A 14,873-nucleotide genomic window follows, 5' to 3' on the forward strand; every position below is an offset into this window, starting at 1 on the left:
TTTCCAACTTAGAAAATGGAGACTTTTATGTTAAGAGGTTTAGCATAATCTAATAATATCATAAGGATAGCATACAATTCTGATGTTTAAATTGATGTATACAGACTTTTGGCTGCCTTATTTATTTTATCTGACTTACTGACCTGCCATCCCCATCTTGTTTGCATTAGTATAAAAAGTTGGTACTTCTGGAAAAAGGAAAAAAAGAAAGAAAGAAAATGGAGGCCTCCAGGAGTTAGCTTGCGCATCTGTAGCGACAGATGATGCCTGGTGGCTAGGGCTTTGGCTTCAAGCCCCGTTCCTTTCCTGCTGTAGTGCCCTCCACCCTCTCTGCGTCCTGTCTCCCAGATCACGTCCTTTCCTCAGCTCCCGGCATCTCCTCCCCAGCCTGTGTTCCATTCCTCCCTGGCATGCAAAAGGCTGAGGCCCAGCTGCCCCCCCCCCCATTCCACTTTGCCTGCAGCTCAGCCAGAGCCTCCCCTCCCGCCTGAATGCTGACGAGTATGCTGGGGACACAGGTCATTGACTTAGCAAACGGTACCCCCTAAACCCCCAACATCGCTGAGCATATTCTCCAGGGGCTTTTCAGGATGAGAGCTTGGGTTCTCTGACACGTCTCTTCAACAGTCCATGATTTAAACACTGTTAACCCCATTTGCAGATGGGTATAACAAGGCACAGAGTGGTTAGGTAACCTTTTAGGAACACAGAGCTGCATGTAAAGTCCAAAAAAAATGTTACCCCAAAGTCCAGGCCCATCACTGGGTTACGCTGCCCACAGAGAAAAAGAAGTCAGTAGGCAGTCTAAACTGTTAGTTTGTAGGATCGAAACCAGGCTGCTGGTGGGGGGAGACTGACTGGAGAGAGCAGGCGTTTCCGAAAGCCATAATACGTTAGCAGCAGAGTCAAGACCAGCCCTTTGACGGTAAGATAGGGTCTAGAAGCTGAGCCATGCAGTTTTACCTAGCTTGTCCAAGCTCAGAAGTGACTTTACCGACCTGGAACCTTCCCACAGGGAACTCCCAGTTGAGGGATTCAGGGGGTGCGGGATGGAAGGCCACCTGCAAGGGTGGGGCTGGTGTGCTACAGCCTGTTTCCCATCTCCATTGCCTGGAAGCTTTGGCAGTGGGAAGTGTTGAAAGCCCCTGCTGGCGCACGCCAGGGGCAGGAGAGAGAACAACTGATCCATAGACTTTTCTGGCCTCGCCTTCCTCCCAGCTCCCTGGGTCTCCTGAGCATCTCTGAAGCCTTGGTTGGCTCTGGTTCCCTTAGAGTGACTCAGGCCATGGGGCAATTGGGTTAGGTGACCCAGTGGGGCAAGGACACCCATCTGACCAGGGAGAGCAAGACATTTTCCCACACTGTTCCCCAGGTTAGGGCTGACAGTGACAGAGGCCTCAGCATCCGTAATCCCTAGCTGAATGCGAAGGCTTCGCCTGCTGCACTCAGAAAGCTCCGAGCAAACACACCCTCCCACTCCCGTTCCATGCCTGACAGCACCCGGCTTACTCCTCAGAGCCGGGCTTGGGCAGGTGGCCAAAGGAAGCAGGGTCACCAAGGTCAGAAGCAGAAGCAAGAGTGTGTGTGTACAGGGCTGCAGTGGGAGTGAGAGACTGGCTTTCAGTTGTCACCTCCTGGTGGACAGTTGTTTTGCTTGTGCCCTGTGTAGAAAGGAAACATTTCTTCTTTGCCCCTCTTCCTGCAGGGACTAAAAATGATCTCAACCGGGAAGTTCTTGCTTGTGTCTACCTGCAGTTTCTTATCTCCAGGGTGAGGATTCTGTGATGCACGGGCAATTGTGATTTAATAAACTCATAGGATGTGGCTTGAGACCAGAACATTCTTTGATCTGGGTTTATCATAAGATTTGTGACTATATCAATTTGAAATTAGCTAATTGTAGGGCACAAGACTGGCCGTTGAAGGCCCTGCTGTGACTTATTGAGGACCTGTTAGGACAGGGTCACACACAAATGAAGTCAGCAATCACAGAGGCAGAAGGGAGCTGAGCTGGAGCATGCCGTGCTCCCACCAGACTCTGCTGCTGTTCTGGGGGACCATCAGCTGTGCATGGCTGAGAATTCTGCATGGGGGAGGTAGACGCCTGTATAAAACAGTGTCTACTCAAAGGTTAAGGTCATGAGTTTGAGGTTACGCCTATAGCACTGGCTTCCTAAACCCATTTTTTTTGAGCTGTTGCACCTCGACCTTTCTGAGCCTCAACATCTCTTTGCTAGAATGGCTTAGAAGAATAAAACTGTCCCAAGAAGAGCCATCGTTGTCATCCAGCATACGGCAGGGCAGGCATTCTAAGGGTCACTTCTACCTAGAATGCACCTGGCTTCCCTCTCCCGCCCTTTGTCTGAAGGGACGGGCACATTCTTCACATAACCATCAGGGAGGTCTTCAGTCATGGCTTTGTCGTTTGGATGACCCCAGGCACAAAATGAGGGTGCTGGTGTCATTTCTCTGAAGATGCACACGTCTAGTCCTGGAGTCTTTTTTTGTTCAGTCCTTGGCATGACCATTGACCGTGTCATTTCTCCCAAGTTTGGAGTATCACAGTGTCAGATACAAGACTCAGAGAAATGGCGCGAGTCCTCTAAGGCTTCATCCTGCAAATCCCTGTCAGGGCCTCTACCTGTGGAGGACAGAGATAAGATGGGTGCAGAGGGAAGTGCAGAATGGGGGTGGCTCTCAGAATGCCCCTTCAGGTGGCCCTTGACATCTAAAGCTGTTGTTACCTTCCTGACAAGACATGCCTACTCCCAGACTAGGGTAGACACTCGAAGGCCTGATTGCCAGTGACCCACAGTCCCCTAGTCCTTTGAATCACAGAGATTGGCTGAAAACCAGAGCTCAGCAGACACTGGGGCAGAGGGGCAGCACTTCTGCACTCTGCAGGCTTACCTGCTCCAGCATTTTCTGCATATGTCAAGGGTCTAGGCTCTAGCATCCCCAGTCCTCAAGTAGGTTTACAGCTGGTCAGTGGCAGGACAGAGGTGGAGACCTGGAGGGCTGTTGGTCGGGCTCTTGGCCTGTCTTCTGGCCTTCGCTGTAGCTCCATCCCTAGGTCTTCACCTGTGCTCACCGCACCGAGTTCTCTGTGTATCAAGGAAGCTTTTGGGGGGCTTGGTGTGGTTCAGGCAGGGGGGAATACCCATGGTATTATCTCTTTCTCACATCTGGGTCATTTGCTCAATGATGGATGGAGGAGGGAACACAGATGTATTGGATTCCCTAGTTCCTGGATAGGAAGCGAGCGGATGCCTGTGGGTCTCCTATGGATGAGGCCCCTTGGTTATACTGTCTTATCAATTACGCATGGGCGCATGTCTTGTTTTATATATGAGGTGAGTTGGCAGGTCTCAGAGGGGTCAGATGACACACGCCAGACTGCACAGCTAGCTCGAGATGAGTAGACTCTGTGTAGGCCAGTGGCACTCAGTTAGGAGGGACCCAAGCTCTAGGAGTAAAACTATGATTTTGCATCTCCCACACGGCCCTGAATCACCACCAGTCTGCCAAAGCAGTCCTCAGCATCAAGAATGTTAGAAACCCTAAGGATTTAATGAATTCATTGTTTTTAATAGCCTAGTAGCATTCCATTGTGTAAATGTGCCACATTTTCTGTATCCATTCCTCTGGTGAGGGACATCTGGGTTCTTTCCAACTTCTGGCTATTATAAATAAGACAGCTATGAACATAGTGGAGTGTGTGTCCTTACTACATGTTGGAACATCTTCTGGGTATATGCCCAGGAATGGACCCATGGCTCCAGCTGCATATGTAGTAGAGGATGGCCTTGTCAGTCATCAAAGGGAGGAGAGGTCCTTGGTATTGAGAAGGCTTGATGCCCCAGTGTAGGGGAATGTCAGGCCAGGGAAGTGGGTGGTTAGTGAGCAGCGGGTAGGAGGGATAGGATAGGGGGTTTTTGGAGGGGAAACCAGGAAAGGGGATAACATTTGAAATGTAAATAAAGAAAATATCTAATAAAAAAATAAGGAATGTTAGGAGCTGTTTTCCAGAATTCTGGGGTCACATCAGAAAAAACAGAAATGCTGTGTTCTGGGGAAGCCTTGTAAGCCCCAGGGTGGCTCGGGCCACACGGTGGAGTCCCATCCAGGAGATCCTTTGGGTCTTGGTTGGAAAGGCTACCAGGCTGGAACTGGAAGAGAGGAGCCTTGTTTCGTAGGTGAACTAAGGGCCCAGAACACATGGAGGATAGGAATGAAGGCTACAGGCGTAAGAGTTGATTCTGACAGCTTACCAAGCGCACATCCATGATTACAATCTCTCTTGTCTTGAGAGGAAAGGTAAATATTTGCATTCTTTCCAATTTATGAGTCCCTGGGCAGAGCTCAGGGAACAGCCTGCTCAGGTCAGGGAGTGTACAGCCTGGCAATGGTAGGCTGTGCCCTGGACCCAGGTTCTTACGTTCCAGGGTCTGTGGCAGGAGGGGTGGTCAGACTTGGTGTCTGTAGCAGGAGCCCCATGAGGCTAGGAAGGAAGGAGCAAGGGCAGTGGGGCCTGAAAGGCCTGAGTCAGGTGGGCCGTGATACAGGAGGCCCTGGGGCACTGGCTCAGGGAGGGATGAGACCGTAAGCTGTGCCCTCCCGGTGACTTTTCTAGGTGTGCTTAGTGACATGTTCAGCAGGTGCAAGAGAGATGGACCATTGCCAAAGGCCCAGCCCAGAGATACTTCGGATTTTTTCCTTTATGCCCCTGCAACCAAGCCCTACTGCTCCAGCCCATATAAGCTACCAGGGCTGAGGGTTCTGGCATTCAGGACCTAGCCCTCGCTTCGCTTCTGTTCTACGCCTGTTGCAGCTGCCTCCTCTCTCAGCCATGATCGCCAGACAGTCAAGCGTCCGTGGAGCTTCCAGGGGCTTTAGCAGTGGCTCAGCTATTGCTGGTGGAGCCAAGCGGGTGGCCTTCAGCTCAGCCTCCATGTCTGGGGGTGCAGGGCGCTGCTCCTCTGGGGGCTTTGGCAGCAGGAGTCTTTACAACCTCGGGGGCCACAAGAGTATCTCCATGAGCGTGGCTGGGTCCTGCCAAGGAGGTGGCTATGGGGGTGCCGGAGGCTTCGGTGTTGGAGGATATGGTGCTGGGTTTGGTGCCGGTGGTTTTGGCGGTGGCTTTGGAGGCTCCTTCAATGGTCGTGGCGGTCCTGGCTTCTCCGTCTGTCCTGCTGGAGGTATTCAGGAAGTCACCATCAACCAGAGCCTGCTGACACCTCTTCAGATGGAGATTGACCCAGAGATCCAGAAAATCCGCACGGAGGAACGTGAGCAGATCAAGACCCTCAACAACAAATTTGCTTCCTTCATTGACAAGGCGAGTGAGCCTGACCTTTAAAGGTTTCTAAGCCCTGGGCCCTGGGCCTTAGCCAGGAGGCCACTTCATACCTACCTCTGACTCTGAGTGAAACCCCTTGTCTCTGGGGCTGCTTGAAGAGCACAGGAGATGCTCTTTCCTTTTTCTAGCCCAGCTTCCTTTTTTTTTTTTTCTAAGGCGAGACCGGGAGATCTTTCCCATGTAGCTCAATTGTAGCCATGCATCATAGAGTCTTGTAACTCAGAGATCGATGACTAGGGGCCAATGTGGTGCTCCAGCCCAGGCTGCTCTGGGTTGCTGGGCATCAAGGGTTTGGTTCCTTTAGGTGTCTGAGGCAAGAGTGAACGGCTTAGAGGAGGATGAGGGGGTAAACTGGCTTGAGTGAACCTGTAGTAGCTCGTAGAGGCTTTACCATGCACCCGGGAGTACAGACTTGAGCACCAGACTGAGTTCTGTGCTTCTGTGCTTCCTGGCTTCCTGGCTGCATTTCCTTTCACCTCAGCTTCTGAGTTCAGAAGGTGGGAGTCTTGTTGATTGTATGTAACATGGAGATGCTCTGCCAGACCACTCCTTTGACTGGCCTGGCTAGGTGCATTAGAGAATGAATGCTCCAGGAAGTCCTTGCAGGACGGGTTCCAGCTGAGTCTTAGAACATGTCTGGGCCATTAAGTTAGACTTAATCGTATACAGGTTCAGGAGACAAGGTTTTCCTATGTAGCTCCTATTGGCTTCAAACTTATCACCTTCTTGCCTCAGCCTCCTGAGTGCTGGACCACACATGTGCAGCTTGTTTTGAAAGTCTTTAGGGAATGGTCTGTTCTTCTCCGTGGGTCCGTATCCCTTGAATGCAAGCACCTGCCAACTTTGTTGGTTGTATCTTGTGGTCTTACTTAATTTGATTATTCCACAGATGCTTTGTTCTCTAGCCCTGCATCTGGGCCTTTGGTCTGCTGTGGTTAGAAAGCTGTTGCTGCCACACTGTCAACCCTATACTGTGTTCCCCAAGCTATGTGTCCCATAGACCACTATGGGCCCAGGAACATGCTTGCTATGATGGTGTACCAGGCTTGCTCTGAGGTGGCCCAAGCTGTGTGATTCTTAGGTGGCCTGGCTGACTGTCCCACCTAGGCTGGTGCTGGCCTCAGACACACTCCTGCTGAAGCATCCGGGTCTTACTAGGGGCCTGTGCCTTTTTTCAACACAGGTGAGGTTTTTGGAGCAACAGAACAAGGTCCTGGAGACCAAATGGAACCTCCTCCAGCAGCAGACAACTGTAACATCCCCCAGAAACCTGGACCCTTTCTTTGAGACTTACATCAACGCCTTGAGGAAGAACCTGGACACTCTGAGCAATGACAAAGGTCGCCTACAGTCAGAGCTGAAGATCATGCAGGACAGTGTGGAGGACTTCAAGACCAAGTACGTGGAGAGGGAGGGCTGGCCCATGCCCAGGCTCCTCTCCAGCAACTGGGGACCTCGGGCTCTCAGGAATCCAAAGCTGGGGTAGAAAGCTCCTCTAAGTCGGCTTCCATATTCAAATGGCCACAATTTTATAGGTGGAGGCCAAATAACTACTAGTTGTCTTAATCAGTGATAGTTTTAAGTTCCTGGGGTGGCTGTGTACAAAGAGGCTCAGAAATATAATGGATCAATAGTAGCGTTAGCCTTGTCATAGATTGGAATATAGACTGGTAAATAGCTTGGAAAGAGCCAACCGAATATTATTGTGGCTTTCATAATCTTTAATAGGGGTAGTAGTCTTACCTTATGGTTTGTGAGAATTTAGTGGAATGATAAGTAGATAGGACACACAGGGAACACACAGGGGCACACAATATGCAGTAGCTTTTCTTTTGTCCTCTGTAGGATGAGGCTGAGAAAGTGACCACACTCACACACCAAGAAAAGGGAACAGACCCGGGATTTAAAATCAGGGCATTGAATCTACCACAGCCTGAATGACAGTCTTTCCAATGATGTAATCTGATGAGGTTTCTCCTTACATCTTGTCCCCTCAACACAGTCTTTTCTTATTTTATGTCTCTGAATAAACAGGGCTGAGGCTGTTAGCCTCATGGGTAGTATGTTAGATGAGTATCTATGAGCACTTGAGTGCTGCTCATGATCTGGGCATTTCCAAACTCCCAGAGTTTGAGAAGAAATAGTGGACCTGGGAGAAATATCTCACGGTGGTCTTCTGTCTTCCTATCCCCACCCCAGGTACGAAGAAGAGATCAACAAGCGTACAGCTGCAGAGAATGACTTTGTGGTCCTCAAGAAAGTAAGCCAGGCTCTATTTGGAATCGTGGTATCAAAGGAGGGGGGGGCGAGATCTGAAAGAAAGTAATTGTGTGAAGACAACCCTTCTGGACTGTGCTTTGTCTGTGTAGTCTGATGGCTTCAGAGGCGGAACACAGCAAGTGTGCATAGTGATTTTGCACAGCCTTTTAGAATGTGGAAGGGAACCTAGAGGTGTTGATTGACATTCCTGTCCCCACTGTGATTTCCGGTTCCCTGTTTCTTTTCCTGTGCCCCTTCATCCTCCTCCCGTTTCTCCTCCTCTGCCCCCATAGGATGTGGATGCTGCCTACATGATCAAGGTGGAGTTAGAGGCCAAGATGGAAAGTCTTAAGGATGAGATCAACTTCACCAGAGTCCTCTATGAAGCGGTGAGGCCTCTGTTCTCTGTGTAGAGGGAGATAATCCATATCTGTTAGGCTGTGGGTTGGAAGTCATGGTTCTTAATAGATTCCAACAATTTCAGAGAAGGCAGTGGGTTCTTGGCAAGGTCTTGGCAAGGTCACGGGTAGAAAAGACTAGAGTATAGTGAGAGATTCAGTGGAGAGTTTCTCAGAACTACATGCCCTAGGGGAGAGGTTTGGAGCTGGAGGTTGCATGGGGGAGAACTCATATTGCCCTAAATGTTTCCATTCCATTGCCTTCCACACAACATGTAGTGTACCTGGCTCATTACACATAGAACTTTTATGGTCTTGAAGATCAGTAGACTAGAACCATGCTTTTCTGGTGACAGCAATGCCACCAACCTTTCATTTCTCTCCTTCCCCTCCCCATAAGCACTGAGAACATCACCTCTGCCTCCATCAGACTCAATTCTCAGTCACTTCCATGGTGGTAGGAGGCTGGTGTCAGAGGTCAGGGGAAATGACTCTGCTAGGGTCTGATGTGAGACATGTGCCTTGTAGGAGCTGTCTCAGATGCAGACACATGTCTCAGACACATCTGTGGTGCTGTCCATGGACAACAACCGGAACCTGGACCTGGACGGCATCATCGCGGAGGTCCGAGCTCAGTATGAGGAGATTGCTCGGAAGAGCAAGGCTGAGGTTGAGTCCTGGTACCAGATCAAGGTAGGCGTGCGAGATGAGTCCATCCTCCTGATGCCACTGACCCTCACTTCACCCGGATTTCATGGCTTCTGGTGCTACCCTTTCATCTCTGTTTACCCTCACTGGCTCTGCACTACAACCTTAGAGCCCTGTTCCCTTGGTATCAGGTCCAGCAGCTCCAGATGTCAGCTGACCAACATGGAGATAGCCTGAAGAACACCAAGAATGAGATTTCAGAACTCAACAGGATGATCCAGAGGCTGCGGGCAGAGATTGAGAACATCAAGAAGCAGGTGGGTGTGGGTGCCTTTATGGAGGGATGAGCAGACAAAGCACTGGAAAATTCTAGGCTCAGCTGTCCGGCCTGTGCACATCACGATACCGATCTCACAGCGTGCCTTGTTTAAGGTGGTGTGGCAGCCCAAGCACAGGGCTCCTGGCTAGTCTTTCCTAGCTTGTGCAATCTTTATTGTTGATATGGTGAGGTTATGAGTGGGCTTGGCACTCTTGCAGGGACATGGATATGTTCTGTTTGGAAGGAATGGGACTTCTCCCCCAACCTCCCAGACACAGGGTTTCTCTGTGTAGCCCTGACTATCCTGAAATTCATTGTAGACCAGCCTGGCCTCTCACAGAGATCCACCTCTGCATCCTGAGTGCTGGGATTAAAGGCTTGCACCACCATTAAAGGCAGGCTAGGAATGGGACTCTTGAGTCAGAAAAGATGGGAAGAAGGGCAGACAGGATTCTAACATCTTAACCAAAGGAAGCTGGCTTGGTGTGAAGTTCTCTAAAAAAGGGCACTGATGTTGCCCATTAATGTCCCTGTCTACAGTGCCAGACTCTGCAAGCATCTGTGGCTGATGCAGAGCAGCGTGGAGAGCTGGCCCTCAAAGATGCCTACAGCAAGCGCACTGACCTGGAGGCTGCACTGCAGAAGGCCAAGGAGGACCTGGCCCGGCTGCTGCGGGACTACCAGGAGCTGATGAACGTCAAGCTGGCCCTGGACGTGGAGATCGCCACCTACCGCAAGCTGCTGGAGGGCGAGGAGTGCAGGTGAGGGAGGTTGGGTATTAGGGTCAGGACTCTGCTGGACTTCTCTCTTCAGGCTTCAGTGCTGTGCTGGAACATTCTGACCAGGCCCAGCAGGTTCACAGTTAGCTGTTATGGCATGGCTGGTCAAGGTTGAGATAGTATCACATACTGTCTGTGTGTTGAAAGAGATGGGGTTCTGTTCTGCGTGGCTCATGGCTCTCTCTTCCCCACAGGATGTCTGGAGAATGCAAGAGTGCTGTGAGCATCTGTAAGTACCTTCCCCACCTGCCGTCTGTCTGGCCTCCAGGGTCTGGGTTGGGGACTGCTGGCACTGAGAATAACTGTGGGCTTTGTGTCTCCTTCCAGCGGTAGTTGGTGGCAGCGCCAGCATTGGCGGCAGAGCTGGTATTGGCGGCAGTGTTGGCATCGGTGGCAGTGCTGGCATCGGCCTTGGCCTGGGTAGCAGTTTTGGCTCTGGTTCTGGTTCTGGAAGTGGCTTTGGATTTGGTGGTGGTGTTTATGGCAGTTCTGGTTCCAAGATCACCTCTTCCGCCACCATCACCAAGAAGTCCCCACGATAGGCGAGACAGGATCCCAAGGGCCCTGAGCCCACAGGGTCAGCCGTTGCTAATATCTCCTGTGCGACCTTCACTTCACCTCCAGTCTTCCTTCCTGGTGCTCATCATGTCAGTCCCCCCAGACCCCCACCTTGGTCCCTCAGTTCCAGGATGATGTTCTTGGCCACGGTGTGACCTCTGCCCGCTTGGAGCCTGGTAACTTCTTCTCAACTTGGGCCAAGTGACCCCCCTGCATGGGAGGGGTGTCTGATTTCACCCCAATGGACAGAGGGGATGAAGAGCTGGAACTCCTTCTGCAGACATACAGGGTCACTCTCGGTCACTTTAGTCACACCGGCCTCCACCTGATCCTCATTCTCCATCACTTGGCAGCAACAGGCTCTGCCAGGTTAAGACAAGGACTGCTTGATGTCCCGTGCAACCCCGCTCCTCTCTCTACTCATCCCCAATAAAATGCTTTTGTCATTCATCTCGAGTACTTGGCTTTGTCTCCTGGGAAGAAGGCTCTAGAAATCCATCTACTCAGATAATTTAGGTAAAGGTCTGAGGATCTGTCTGTATGGATCAAAGTCATCTACCCTTTCCTCAGGTTCCTGTTTCCAAGGTGCAGAAAGTATGGCTGCCGGAGAGGCAGGATAGGAACCTAAAGGCTGCCCAGAGGTCAGGGGAATGGATTCACCAAAACCCCAACCATCTAAACGATGCTTGTTGTAGGAGAGCCTGCTGCAGGATGTCTCAATGTTGAACCTGGGATCAGCATGGAGGAAGAGGCTGAGTCTGGACATATGCAGGGCATCGGATAGTCTAGTGCCTTAATGTGTATAGAGCACGAAGCTTATAGAATCTGTAACTGCATGGCCTCAGTGTCTAGTAAGCACTCTTTAGTTCATCTTTGCTGGTGCTTCAAGTCTAACCCAAGGCTCTGCACATGTATGCTCTTTGAGCTATATATCCTGGCCAGAGGCCTTCCTATTTTGTGCAGTTCCATGTTTCTGGATAAATCCCAATGGGTTTCTGAGAGGCTTTCAGAAACCTATCCCGAGAACCAACGAGGTCCTGGGTGCTGGGTCGAGGAGAGCAGCACTCTTTTTCAGGCCTGGGAGGCTTTGCTCGCTTCTCCACCTCCTTGAGCTAACCAGGCTTCAGCTTGCTGCTGTCCCTGAGGAGGAGGAGGAGGAGGAGAAGGAAGAAGGGTGGAGGAGAGGGAAGTGGGAAGCTTCTTGATTTGAGGCGCCCCTGGAGACTCTGCTTGGGGCAGTGCTGCAGGGGAGAGGACAGTTTGAGGAGAGGGCTTTGGTGAAACCTTTGAGACCTCCCTATTTCAGTCCTGGATCTGGAACACCGCTACCTTCTCCTTCCCCAGAACAGATGGGTGACACAGCTCCCATCTGCAGCCTGACCCAACCTCCTTCTGCAGGTGAAGACTTCCTTTGAACTCTGGCTTGATGGTGCCAGTGAGTCCTGCCCAAGCCAGGACTTACCCATGGGGGCCGTAGGTGGACCCTGAGGCCATATGGGGTTTCTCCTCCCCTGGGACAGAACAGAGAGCTTTAATCTGGGGCTATGTTCTTGGGAGAGGTTCCTGGCCCAGAGAGATCTGTCTTTCTGGGGCCCAGCCCTGATCTCTCCATTGTCTGTCCTGGGCTTGTTGCCCTGTGTGTCATGTGTGAGCAGGAAGCAGTTGTAGCCTGCGAGCCTGTCAAGTGGATTGCATTTCTTCTCCCTTTGTACCCTGCCCCTGGGAAAAGGTCTATTCAGCTTTTTTTGAGTTTCTGGGGTGCGGAAGAGGACTTAAGGGTTGAAAGAGAGGGCAAATCTTCTGACTCTCCTACCAGAAGACCAAAGACTGCCCTCGTCCCTTTCCTCATGTTTCTGTTTAAGAGGAGTGTGGAGTAACCAGCCCACGGGACACTAGGGTCTGCCTGGCCTCTGCAGAGGCAGTTAATGATCTCGTCTACCAAGGCAGCTACAGATGAGATGCATGCAGGTGTGTCGTAGAGTCAATGTTCATGAAGAGGCAAGTGGCTGTAGTTTGTTTATATAAGATTCCTGTATTTAGTAAAAGAGGATAGCCAAGCTGGAGTCGTGTGGGACACACTGTAGCCTCTGTGCTGAGGCAGAAGCATTGCTGAAAGTTCCAGGCCTGTCTCGGCTTCATGGAGAGACCTGGTGGCAAAAGCCAACAAACAGACAAACCCAGCACACAAATAAACAAGTAACAACAACAAAAGCAGGAATAAAAGGAAGGAAGAAGAGAAACATTTATTTGACTCTTTCTGAGCAGTCTGGTAGCCTGCCCAGGGAAAGGAGATGCAGAGGGGAAGAAGCCCTCTCAATCTGATTGTAGCCTTTGGCACATTAAGGTTGGGAGTGAACTCTATTTATGAAGGGAAGCATGTGAGAACAGGAGTGTGGCCAAGAAGCCTTGGTGGGGCTAGAAGCCAGGGACCCAGGCTCACTGCTGCCTGATTCAAAGGAGAAGTCAGATAAAGATAGGTACACTAGGCAGAAACTCTCCAAAAAAGGTTTTTCCAAGACAGGGCTTCTCTGTGTACTGGAACTTGATCTGTCACCTGAGTTGACCTTAAACTCAAAGTTCTGCCTGCCTCTGCCTCTTGACTGTTGGGATTAAAGGTGCATACTTAATTGACAACCAACCAAATTACCCATCAATCATCTATCTATCCATGCACCCATCCACCCATTCATTATTTCAACAAAGGCCAAAATTATGAATCCTTTCAGCCCAGAAGCTCTGGCTGGATTCATCCTGATGTTCAGGACTGCATGCTTGCCCTTTGGTGGCGGTTAATAAATGTTGACGGGATGAACCAACGAACTGCCACTGGGTGAATGTCTAGCCTGTGCTAAGCAGGGGTGAATGCCTAACCTGTGCTAAGCAGGGGTGAATGCCTAGCCTGTGCTAAGCAGGGGTGAATGCCTAACCTGTGCTAAGCAGGGGTGAATGCCTAGCCTGTGTTAAGCAATGGGGATCCTAATACAAAAGGAATTAGACTAGTCTTTGGGGAGATTTTGGTATAGATGGCCATGTCTTTTTCTTAGTGACTTGGTAGCCAAATAAATGGATGTTATTGGGAGCTACAATCCAAAGCAATGGTTTCCAGGGAGGTGACGTGACTTCCGGTCTCAGGAGAGGGCTTGGCAATATTAGAAAGCTTCACACAGGAGATGGTATTTAAGGACTTCAGTGTAGGGGGTGGGGTGAGAGCTCCCAGCAGGACTCTGTTCTCTGAGAGGAAGCCTCTTCTTCAGGAAGTCTGTTGGATGAGCTGCACTGTGCTGAACTCCTTCAGGCCTGTTTGGATAGATTTTGAGAGCATTCCTTTCTCTGAGTGGAGCCCTGGCAGGTGACAGCATTTCTCTCCTCTCCTAGCATCCTGCTTCGTTTGAATACAGCGCACATGACCTCCAGGGAGCAGGACTTCCCTTGGATGCTCATTCTCTGTTGGCTCTGTGGGAGGTCACAGGGACATCATGAAGATGGGGCTGACCTGATGGAGGGTATAGCTGACCCTGAGTATGGAGCATGACTTTGGGAATGCTGGGGACGGACATGTTACTCAGTAACTTTTTCTCCTCCAGGTTAAATGATTGCTTCAGGCTCTTTCTCTTTCCCTTCCTTTTTTTTGGGGGGGGGTGTTCAACAACATAGCTAATAAATTCCTAAGGTCTTTCTGGAACTTCTCCATAGGGCAAGGTTGTGGTTTGTGCTGTTGAGAAATTCTCCAGGGGCAAGGTCTGGTGGGATCCCAGGAGTCTCACCAGGGCAGTCTGCAACTCAGGTCCTCACTGCAGAGGCATTGACAGGGGAACCTCCGCTGCTTTCCTGTAGCTCTATTAGCTTATCCCTGCAGGAGGCAGTGGAAGCCAGTTTTGCAAAGATAAGACAAAAGGAAGGAGGGTGGAGTGACTGTAACCTGTTCCCCCTTGATCCCCACAGTCTGTCTTCTCCACAGTAGCTAGAGGGAGTCAACGCCAGCTCATGCCTTACTCATGTCTCTGGTTTGACCTCAGTGGCTCCCCTCTCAGTGAGAGAGGCAGCTTCATGTGGCTCTTGTGACCTATCTCCCAGATACTCTCGTTGGCTCCCCAGATACTCCCCCACAGTTCTACCTCGGGGCACCCATGGACCTCTATGTTTTGGGACCCCTTTCTTCCTAATGCCCACATGCTCTCTCCTCAGTGTTTACTGGACAGGTGCACAACACCACCCCATGAGATAGTTTTCTCTCCATGCTTCTCCTCTTTTCTTTATAGATTTATTTCGTGTATGAATGTTGTGCCTACATGTATATATGGCTACCTTGTGCATGCCTGGTACCCACGAGGATCAGAAGATGGGGGTAGGATCCTCTGAACTGGAGTTATAGATGGTTATGAGCTACTATATGCATCCTGGAAACTGAACTTGGGTCCTCTGCAAGGGCAACAGGTACTCTTTACCATTTCTCCAGCAGCACCCTCTTTTATTGCTACACTTCTTCCATAACTACTTCTTCTTCTTCTTCTTCTTCTTCTTCTTCTTCTTCTTCTTCTTCTTCTTCTTCTTCT

General features: G+C 50.6%; 1 protein-coding gene across 1 annotated transcript; it reads left to right on the top strand.

The window, feature by feature from the left end:
- Nucleotides 1-4,810: 4,810 nt before the first annotated feature.
- Nucleotides 4,811-10,304, top strand: Krt4 (keratin 4). The gene is made up of 9 exons (XM_052160604.1): nt 4,811-5,338; nt 6,543-6,757; nt 7,559-7,619; nt 7,912-8,007; nt 8,545-8,709; nt 8,856-8,981; nt 9,524-9,744; nt 9,957-9,991; nt 10,126-10,304. Exons 1-9 carry the CDS (start codon nt 4,850-4,852, stop codon nt 10,302-10,304), a joined length of 1,587 nt encoding a protein of 528 aa, XP_052016564.1. The 5' UTR covers nt 4,811-4,849.
- The last annotated feature ends 4,569 nt before the right edge of the window (nt 10,305-14,873 follow it).

The sequence above is a fragment of the Apodemus sylvaticus genome, chromosome 17 (assembly GCF_947179515.1).
Source record: "Apodemus sylvaticus chromosome 17, mApoSyl1.1, whole genome shotgun sequence".
NCBI lineage: Eukaryota > Metazoa > Chordata > Mammalia > Rodentia > Muridae > Apodemus > Apodemus sylvaticus.